General features: G+C 42.7%; 1 protein-coding gene across 1 annotated transcript; it reads left to right on the forward strand.

Moving 5' to 3' along the window:
* The first annotated feature begins 646 nt into the window (after nt 1–646).
* Nucleotides 647–8,649, forward strand: LOC138095973 (zinc finger protein 568-like). The gene is made up of 5 exons (XM_068991973.1): nt 647–695; nt 963–1,021; nt 4,669–4,795; nt 5,956–6,051; nt 7,679–8,649. Exons 1-5 carry the CDS (start codon nt 647–649, stop codon nt 8,647–8,649), a joined length of 1,302 nt encoding a protein of 433 aa, XP_068848074.1.
* Nucleotides 8,650–11,192: the final 2,543 nt, after the last annotated feature.

The raw sequence follows: 11,192 nt of genomic DNA on the forward strand, positions 1-11,192 counted from the left end.
AATGCAGGAGATGCAGGAGACACTAGTTTGATCCTTGGGTCAGAAAGATCCCCTGAGGGAGAAAATGGCAACCACTCCAGTATTATTGCCTGGAGAATTTCATGGACAGAAGAATCTGGTGGGCTGCAGTCCACAGTGACACAAAGAGTTGGACATGACTTAGTGACTGAGCATGCACGCATGCATCCCACAGTGGGAAGTTTTCAGGAAATCTTCACGGAGGTGGCAGCATTTGCTGCCATGTGACTGGATCAACCTGTGAAGCTACAGTCCTAGGAAAGTCAGAGCCAGGTACCCCTGCAAAGTAGGGGCATGCCTTGTACACAGTGGATGCTTAGTAAATGTTTATCACCTTAACTATACTTTAGTTCATTAACAGCATCCTCACTTAAATAGAGATGTCCAGGCCCTAGCCTGAAGTCTGGGCTGCTGGGACATCTCCTCTCCTGCCTACAGGAACAAAACAGCTACCTGAGCATGAAGGCCGCAGGAGGCCCCCCACATGCAGGAGTTCCATCTTTCGTGGAGACAACACCTCCTGAAACTCGGTCTGGATGTTCCAGGTGGAGCTTGGAGAGGCTGAAGAGAGATTCCACCAGCAGAGCCACTGGGCTGCGGGGATTCCCTTCCTAACAGGGCGGGCAGGATGTGGGACCACGTTGAAGCTGGAATGACCTCAGAGACTAAGGAGAAAGGTGAGAGTTAAATCACTGCTGAAGCACATAGTAGGTATTCAGTGAGTGTTTGAGGGGCTGGGGAGAAAGTGTCAGGGTCGAAAGGCTATCTGTGAAAGTACAAAGAGGAAAACTCTTTCTAGGGGAGGGTGTGTCAGGTAATGGTAAACAAGAACCAGTGTTACCAACTGAATATAACATGCCCCCTTCTCCCTTCTTGGTAACTAAGATACTGGTCTATTTCAGTGAGCCAAGTTCATTTTTCACAGCTTTTTTCTTTTTACCCAGCACTGCCTTCTGAAGACTCTGTCCTTGTTCAGGAAGAGGAGGAAATGCCCAGATTACAGGTAAATTAGAGTCTGCCTTCTCTCCCTGAAAATATCACCCACATACCTCATTTTGGGAGTGTTAGGGGAGGAGAGCAATACAACACATATATTGTGCTGGCTCTGAGCTAGACATATGTTACTCCAGTTTCTCAAAATGTCTGAGCTTTGCAGGTAGGAGTGTAAAATAGTATAATATACTTTGGAAAACAGTTTTAGAGTTTCTTATATAATTAAGCACACACTTAGCATTGACCCAGAAATCCCATGGTATTTACCCAGAGGAAATGAAAATATATGTCCACACAAAAATCTGTATGTGACTAGGGGCTTCCCTGGTGGCTCAGTGGTAAAGAATCTGCCTGCCAATGCAGGAGACACAGCTTCAACTCCTTGTCTGGGAAAATCCTACGTGCCGTGGAGCAACCAAGGCTGTACGCCACAACTGTTGAGCTTGTGCTCTAGAGCCTGGGAACTGCAACTATTGCACCTACTCAAGCCCATGAGCCCTAGAGCCTGTGCTCTGCAACAAGAGAAGCCTCCACAATGAGAAGTCTGCGCACTGCAACTAGACAAGAGCCTACATGCAACAATGAAGACCCAGCACAGCCAAAAATAAATAAAAATATATTTTTAAAAAACTGTATATGACTATTAGCAACTTTGTTTATAATAGCCCCAAACCAGAAATGACCGTCAACTGATAAGTAGATAAACAAAATGTCTTAATCCATATAATTAAGAACTACTCAGTTGGAAAAAAAAAAAAAAAAAAAGCTGATACATGTAACAACTTGAATAAATATCAAAAGCATTAGGCTGAGAAAGAGAAGCCAGATATGAAAGATATGCCAGATAAAATGTCAGGTAAAAGATAAGCCAGATATGTGCTGTGTGCTTCTGAGACAGGGTGGGACCTGGGGCCCTTTGCTCCAGTGCTCCACAAGGCTTACACCTGGACAGATGTCTCCTTGAGCAACAAAATGCTAAGAAAATATGAGACTAAAAATAACTGCAGTAACTGTGCATACACAGTTGGGGCAAATTCTGGACAAAAGATCAAAAAGGGCAAAAAACCCCAACTGCTAGCCCTGAAGAGCTTGGAGCAAAACGAGAGTGTTGGGAGCAAAAGCAGGTCTTACACATGCCCCTTGCACACAGCATCAACAAAGGGGTAGACGGAACACCTAAGTCATTCCTCCTGCCCAACCACTGGACACACCCCTACTCTCATCCTGCATAAGGAACCAGCTCAGGGAGGGAGCCAGTGAGCGAGCAAGGGAAGGCTTTACTTGCTTTTATTCTCCTCTGCTGCTACCAGGAACCCAATAAGGCCTTGCTTGAACTTCTTGTCTAACTTCTTGTCATTTTCTGTTGATTGGGAAAGGCCAAGAATCGTGGTCGATATCAGTTCCATTTATATGAAATTCTAGAACAGGCTGGATTAATCTATAGTGACAGCAGATCATTGGTTGTTGAGAGCAGGGAGTCAGGGCAGGGAATCAACTAGGAGCAAACAACACAAGGGAACTTTCTGGAGTGATGGAAATAAATCTATGTCATGATTAGTATGTGAGTTACACAGGGGTATTCTCTTTTCAAAACTCATCAACTGGTATACTTAGGGTTCATGTTGGTTTACTGGGTATTTAACCTAAATGAGAAACAATTTGTGAACAGAAACAACATAAAAAACAACTCACCTCTCCAAAAAAAAAAAAAAATATATATATATATATATATATATATCTGTATGGTATACAGGAGATAACTATTTCAGAGAAGAAGAAGGTGGTTCAAAGAAGGATTTCTGGATTTTTTACCCAGAATCACCTGTTTTTTAGTGCTTCAGCTTTGCTCAAAGGACCATATAGTCTGGCTTGACACTCTGCTTGCCCCTGTGTGCTCCCATCATCCCCACCTCATGAGTTAATAGCCCTTTGCAAATCCTCTTTTCCTTATTCTTTATTTGGCAGGCTTAACATTTAGGCCAAAAATGGACCAGAGACCAGGCTGCTGCAGTATGATACCCTTCTGTTGTCTGATCCTTGCACCATCCTTGATTTCCCCTCATAGCCATTCTGTGTCTTCATTTTATGCTCTGAACACACCCCTCCCTAGAAGAAAAACCCCTGCTTCCCATAATGATAGCCACTATTCTGACTTTTCATACGGTAGTATGATTTTGAATTTTTTAAATAGAAGCTGGATACATACAGTACTCTTCTGTGCCTGTCTTTTCTCAATATTTGTTGTGAGATTGATCTGTGTTATTTCATGTATATATAGTTTATTTTCATTTCTTGTAGAGCAGTAATTTCCAAAGCTTTTTTGTATCAGGACCCCTTAACACTTTGGGAAGTGGCTTTTGTTATGTGGGTTATCAATATTACCAGATCAGAAGTTCAAACTAACAAAACTTTAAAGTATTTATTAATCCATTCAAAAATTAATCCATTATAGTTAATATCACATTAAAAAAACACCTTATTTTCCAAACAAAAAAAAAATTTAAAGAATGGAAATGTTTTATATTTTTGCTAACGTCTTTAATGTCTGCTTTAATAGAAAACAGCGGTAATCTTATATCTGCTTCCTCAGTTTCTTTGTTGCAAGACTGTACATCATGTAGCCTCTGAAAAATTCTGCTCTTTAACTGTAAGAGAATGATAGTGGATAAGCCCAATAATATCTTAGAATTATTATTGAAAATAATATTAACTGTACAGACACCGCTGATAGGAGCTTGGCGATCCTCATGGGTCCCTGAACCACACTTTGGGAACTGCTACTGAATATTAATCCTTCATGCGACTGTACCAAGAGTTTGTATATCTTTCTACTGTGGATGTGTGAGTAGGGATTTGGAGTCCAAAATAAATGTTGTCAGTATATAATCATCAAAGGGAGTTTTCCTAGATAACATTTCTCATTAACCAGAGTCCTTATTTTAGATCTTTGACTTGCTCCTTCTCACACGACTGTCCACTCCTTTTTCTTGCCAGCTGGAATTCCCCACTTTCCTCTATTCACATTTTAACCATCCCACAAGGCTAGTACCTGGCTTTCTCCAGGGTACCTGCCCTCATGGCCCCAATCTACCCTAGATTCTTTCTCCGGACCCTTCCCTGAGTAAATCTCAAAATTGAGATTTGTTGTGTGGATAGCACCTCTGGAATTATATAGCCTTTCATGTACTCTGGTTGAAATTGACTCTTCTTACCAGAGAAACTTTAAGGGCTGAAGAGTTTTGTTTTTTCTTTTTGTTAAATCTGCCTCTTATATCTTTTCCATGTTCTATATAAGCAGTCCCCAATCTTTTTGGCACCAGAGACCCATTTCATGGAAGACAGTTTTTCCATGGACCGGTATGGGGTGAGGGTGGGGGATGATTTTAAGATGGTTCAAGCAACATTACATTTACTGTACTTTATTTCTATTATTATTACATCAGCTCCACCTCAGATAATCAGGCATTAGATCTCAGAGGTTGGGGCCCCCTATTCTACATAATACAGAGATACATGGTTGTGTACCTAAGTGAGTCTGATTCAGGATCCTGGAGAGTGCCAGGACCACATATAGATGTCGGAATTCATTGGTGCTCGTCAGCTGCATTCCTCTGTGGGGATAGGTATACCTGAGGATAACCATGTTTGTTCTTTTAGGAGCTAGTGACATTCAAGGATGTGGCTGTTGACTTTACCGAGGAGGAGTGGGAGCATCTGGACCCTTCTCAGAGGCACCTGTACCGAGAAGTGATGTTGGAGAACTTTGGGAATCTCATCTCCTTGGGTGAGAATCACATCTTCCAGGACCCACCTGGTCTCCTGCTGGTTCAGTTGTATGGAATAAATCCTGAGGGGATTTGCATTTAGCGGTCCACATATTCCTGATCCCTTATGGTAGTGGGTATCAGATTTGAGAAAGCATAAAGATACCTGAGATGAAGGCGAGAGAGGCCAGTTCCTATCCAAATTAAAGGAGACTAAAGAGATAAGACAGGGCTTCTGGTAGCTCAGATGGTAAAGAATCTGCCTGCAGTGCAGGAGACCTGGGTTTGATACCTGGATATCGAATTTGGGCACAGAATCATTACTGTGTGTTCAACCCATTGAGAATTATTACTGTTGTATATTGCTAATAGGGCTTTCCACGTGGCGCTAGTGGTAAAGAACCCACCTGCCAGTGCAGGAGATGTAAGAGATGCAGGTTCGATCTCTGGGTCAGGAAGATCTCCTGGAGGAGGGCATAATCCCATGGACAGAGGAGCTTGATGGGCTATGGTTCCATAGGGTCGCAAAGAGTTGAACACAACCGAAGCAAGTTAGCACACACACAAATTACAAATAGGCCTCTTCACTGAAGTTCCCTGGAACTCCTAGAACAATTTTTTGTTTTGAGAAGCAAAATATATATTTATTTGTTTATTTGTGTGTTTTTGTGTATATATATTTATATATGATGTGTGTGTGTGTGTGTATATATATATATATGGGATTTCCAGGTGGCTCAGTGATAAAGAATCTGCCAGCCAGTGCAGGAGCCACAAGAGACTCAGGTTTGATCCCTGGGTCAGGAAGATCCCCGGAGAAGGGCATGGCACCCCGCTCCAGTATTCTCCCTGGGAAAATCCCACGGAGAGAGGAGCCTGGTGGGTTACAGTCCATGAGGTCACAAAGAGTTGGCCATGACTGAGCCACTGAGTTTGCATACCTCTGTGTGTGTGTGTGTGTGTGTGTGTGTGTATGTATATGTGTGTATATATATATGTGTGTATGTATATATATTTATAATATACATAAATATAAAATGTGGTTTTGATGCCTAACGGTTTTATTCACCTTTCCCAATGTTGTGTTCACCTTTTACGAATACCAGAAGATAAGATTTGACTTGTGGGAGGGTCCTTGTCCATACCACATTGCCCTAATCACCATGTCTTTTCTCTCAAGCAGGGCATCTGCTATCTGAACCAGAAATGATTTTCCATTTTGAACAAGAAGATGTTGTATGGATGGAAGAAACAATACCAAGAAGCTCTTATTCAGGTGAGTACCAGTCAGCCAGGAGAAAATGCCATTAATAATCCTATGAATCCACAAAGGGGTGGGTAGTAACTTTAAAAATATGTATTATTTGACTCTTTATGCCAATAATTTAATTGAAAATATTAAATATTTACTTGATTGGAGGTAAAAAATATATATATATATATTTTAAGCATTAAATGCCTAAACTCCAAAATGCCTTTGGAACCAAACTTACCATCTTATTGGTTCCTCATTATAACTTTTGACAGAGACTTCCCTGGTGGTCCAGTGGCTAAGACTTTGTGCTCTCAATGCAGGGGGTGCCCAGGTTTAGTCCCTGGTTGGGGAACTGGATCCCACATGCCACAACTAGGAGTTCACATGCCATAACTAAGACCTGATGCAAATAAATAAATATATTAACAACAAATACTTTTGACAGATGTTCACTCCATATTTGTATGAAAGTTCTATTTTTAACTTTTTGATAACTGTGCGTTGACAGCATTAACCCCTTTGTAGCTCATGGAATTTGACTTGGTGTTTCTAGTAACATTAAGTTTCCTTAACTAAGGAAAAGCTCTGACAAACCTAGACAGTGTATTAAAAAGCAAAGATATCACTTTGCTGACAAAGGTCCCTACAGTCAAAGCTATGATTTTTCCAGTAGTCATGTATGGATGTGAGAGTTGGACGGTTAAGAAGGCCGAGCGCTGAAAAACTGATGCTTTCAAGTTGTGCTGGAGAAGACTCTTGAAAGTCCCTTGGACAGCAAGGAGATCAATCAGTTCTAAAGGAAATCAACCCTGAATATTCATGGGAAGGATGATGGTGAAGCTGAAGCACCAATACTTTGGCCACCTGATGCGAAGAGCTGACTCATTAGAAAAGCCCCTGAGGCTGGGGAAGATCGAGGGCAAGAGGAGAAGGGGGTGATAGAGGATGAAATGGTTGGATGGCTCAATGTACATGACCTTGAGCAAACTGTGGGAGATGGTGGAAGGACAGGGAAGCCTGGCATACTGCCAGTCATGGGGTCACAAAGAGCTGGACCCAACTTAGTGACTGAACATCAACTACTAAGGAAAAGGTTCTCAATGATCTTCCCCATACCTTTGAAGCAGAAATGGAAGATGTAAAGTAAGAAAAACAGAGACCAGCAGCAGCACTTCTTTATTCAGTGAAGTTTCTTTGCCCGACCACTACTGCCTGAGTATTCAGGACCACCGTGCAGCCTTAGACAAAACGACTGCTCACTTTCTTTTTTTTTTCCCTTAATATATATATTTTATTTGTTATCTATTTATTGGCTGTGTGAGATCTTTGTTGCTATACACTGGCTTTCTCTAGTTGTGGCAGGTGAGGACTACTCTCTAGTAGTGGTGTACAAGCTTCTCACTGCAGTTGCTTCTCTTGTTGCAGAGCCCAGGCTCTAGGCATGCAAGCCAGTAGTTGCAGCTTGCCAGCTCTCGAGTATGGGCTCAGTAGTTGTGGTGCAAGGGCTTAGTTGTTCTGCAGCACATGGGATCTTCCCAGACCAGGGATCAAACCCATGTCCCCTGCACTGCAGGGTTAATTCTTAACCACTGGACCACCAGGGAAGCCCCCGCTGCTCACTTTCATCATCTAATTTCCTTTGTCCCAGGAGTCAGGGATGAGAATGATGGGATCCTGTCTTGGCCAGTATCTCCAGGAGAAAAACTCTATAACTGTCCCCAGCATGGCCAAGACTTCAGCCAGCTCAGAAACCTTCTAATTCACCAGCATACCCATATTGGAGAGAAGCCTTCTCCATATGCCGGGTGTGGAAAAGCCTTCAGTGAAAGGACAGCGAACCTTAACCTTCCTGTGCTCCTCCCAGGAGATGAGCCCTACCGATGTATGGAATATTCTGGAGTCTTCCACTCAGGATCTGCTCTGAGAAGGCACAAGAAGGAGCACATGGGAAAGAAACCTCACACGTGTGAGGAATGTGGGAAGGACTTCAGCCGGAGCTCAAACTTGTCCATCCATCGGCGAGTGCACACAGGTGAGAAGCCCTATAGATGCAGTGTGTGTGGGAAGGACTTCAGCCGCAGCTCCAACCTCTCCATCCACCAGCGCATCCACACAGGTGAGAAACCCTTCAGCTGCCGTGAGTGTGGAAAGGACTTCAGCCGCAGGGCAGCCCTGCAGATCCACCAGAGTGTCCACACAGGAAGGAAGCCCCACGCCTGTGAGGTATGTGACAGGCGCTTCACCTCGCGCTCTGCACTGGCTCGACACCAGCAGGGCCATGCAGGAGACAAGGCCTATCTGTGCGACACATGTGGCCGGGGCTTCAGCCAGAGAGCCAACCTCTACCTGCACCAGCGTGTTCACACGGGAGAGAGGCCATTCCGGTGCGAGGCCTGTGGGAAATGCTTCAGCTGGAGCAAGGACCTGGGTATCCACCGGAGAGTCCACACGGGTGAGCGGCCCTACAGATGTGCGGCTTGTGGCAGGGACTTCAGGCATCACTCAGCCCTCAAGAGGCACCAGAGGGTGCACACAGGGGAGAAGCCCTACCCCTGTGCTATATGTGGGAAGGGCTTCAGTCAGAGAGTCCACCTGAAGATGCACCAGAAGGTGCACTGACGGGAGAGGCTTCCAGGATTGGGCTCTGCACGTGTAGGTGTCTTCCATGGGCAGGGCCAATGCCAGGGCATAAGTGCTGAGGTGCACAACATGGATCAGGCTTAATGATGTATGGTTGTTAGTATTTATACTGAAAAGAAGGGGCTTCCCAGGTGGCTCAGTGGTAAAGAATCTGCCTGCCAGTGCAGGAGACACAGAAGACTCGGGTTCATTCCCTGGGTTGGGAAGATCCCCTGGAGTAGGCAATGGCAACCCACTCCAGTATTCTTGCCTAGACAATCCTATGGACAGAGGAGCCTGGCGGGCTACGACTCGCTAAAGTTGGACTCGACTGAGTGACTGAGCATGCTCTCATATATAAAAGAGGAGATACATCAACAGCACTTAGACGGAGAAATATTGAAAGAACACTTCCAGCCCTCCCAGAAGATCTTTGTGTGCTCCTTTCCACTCACTGCGCCACAAAGGGAATCACTAACCTGACTTCTAAAACTATAGATTGATTTTGGAAGTTCTAGAATATCATATAATTGAAAGTACACAATATGTAATCTTTCATATAGGACTTGATTCACTCAGTGTTTGCATCCATGTTGTTGCATGTATTTAGAAGTTCATTTATATTATTACCGAGTAGTATTCCATTATATGAATGAACCAGTTTGTCTATTCACCTATTGATGGACATTTACATTTGGACTATTTCTAGGTTTTCCAGGTTTTGATTGTTATGAATAAAGCTGCTGTGAGCATTTGGGTACATATCATTGTGTGGTCGTAAACTTTAATTCCTCCTGGGTATATACTTAAGAATAGAATTGATGGGTATTTTAAAACTTTTAAAAGACTGGGCTTAGAAAATTTCAAACAAATACAGAAATAGAACAGTAACAAATACTCATGTCCCCATCACCTAGCTTCAGTAATCAAGTCATGATGAATTTTGTTTCCTCTCTTCCACCCTGAAATAGTTTACAAGCAAATCCTATTCCAGGATATTTTGTCATCTTTATATCTTCAAAAAATAAAGACTTGTTTAAATTTTTTTCCAAAGACTCACTCTATGTAAAACTTTTTTTTTAATTAAGATAAAATTCAGACAAGAAAAAATTCACCATTTAAACCATTTCAAAGTATATTATTCAATAATTTTTAATAGATTCACAGTACTCTTGCCTGGAAAATTCCATGGACGGAGGAGCCTGGTGGGCTGCAGTCCATGGGGTCGCTGAGAGTTGGACACGACTCAGTGACTTCACTTTCGCTTTTCACTTTTATGCACTGGAGAAGGAAATGGCAACCCACTCCAGTGTTCTTGCCTAGAGAATCCCAGGGACGGTGGAGCCTGGTGGGCTGACGTCTTATGGGGTTGCACAGAGTCGGACATGACTGAAACAACTTAGCAGCAGCAGCAGCAGGGTTGTATAACCATCACCACTATCTAATTCCAGAATATTTTCATCAGGCCAAAAAGAAACCCGGTTACTATTAAGCAGTCGTTCTTCATGCTCCCCTTCCCCCAGCATCTGGCAATCACTAATCTACTTTCTGTTTCTATAGATTTGCCTGTTCTGGATATTTCATATAAAAGGAATCAGACAATATGTGCCCTTTTATGTCTTGGCTTCTTTCATTTAGAATAATGTTTTCAAGTTTCATTTATGTTGCAACATATATTACTACTTCATTCCTTTTTATCGCAAAACAATATTTCATTGTATGAATATACAATATTTTAAGATCTATTCTTTTGTTGTTGTTTTACTTGACTGTACTGGGTCTTAGCTGTAGCACTCAGGATCTTCAGTCTTCCTTGTAGCATGTGGGATCTTTAGTTGTGGCATGCAATATCTTTAAGAGAAAACCACTTCATGTTGTCTAATGTTCATTTTTTGTTTTTGATAATTGTACTATGGTTATTTCTGATGCTGACATTTAAGGAAAGATGCCAACACACAGAAACTCTCTGTACTATTTTTGCAACATCCAGGGTACCTTGTAGTAAAAACTTGAATACTGGACTTCCCTGATGGACCAGTGGTTAAGAATCCACCGGCCAATGCAGGGGACATGGGTTCACTTCCTGGTCTGGGAAGATTCCACAGGCTGTGGGACAACTAAGATTGTGTGCCACAGCTATAGAGCCCTATGCTAGAGCCCATGCCCCACAACAAGAGAAGCTACCACAGTGAGAAGCCCATACACCACAACCAAGGAGTAGCTCCTGCTCACCGCAACTAGAGAAAGCCTGCATGCAGCATCAAAGACCCGGCACAGCCAAAAAATAAATAAAGGTTCTATAAAAAATTTTTTTATTGGTTACTTATAAAACCAAGGGGTGGAGGTAATAAAGCAAATAGGGCAGACTGTTAGAATGAGCCTAATTACACAGAGATGTGAGAGGTTATTACTTCTTTAAAAACGGTCAGCAAAATAACTTGGAAATAAAAAATGATATCACTGAAATAAAAACAGTATAGTAAGTGGGCTGGACGGAACAGTAAACAGTTTAAGTTGAACTTGTTGAACAAGAAAATAGATCT

The sequence above is a fragment of the Capricornis sumatraensis genome, chromosome 20 (assembly GCF_032405125.1).
Source record: "Capricornis sumatraensis isolate serow.1 chromosome 20, serow.2, whole genome shotgun sequence".
Taxonomy (NCBI): domain Eukaryota; kingdom Metazoa; phylum Chordata; class Mammalia; order Artiodactyla; family Bovidae; genus Capricornis; species Capricornis sumatraensis.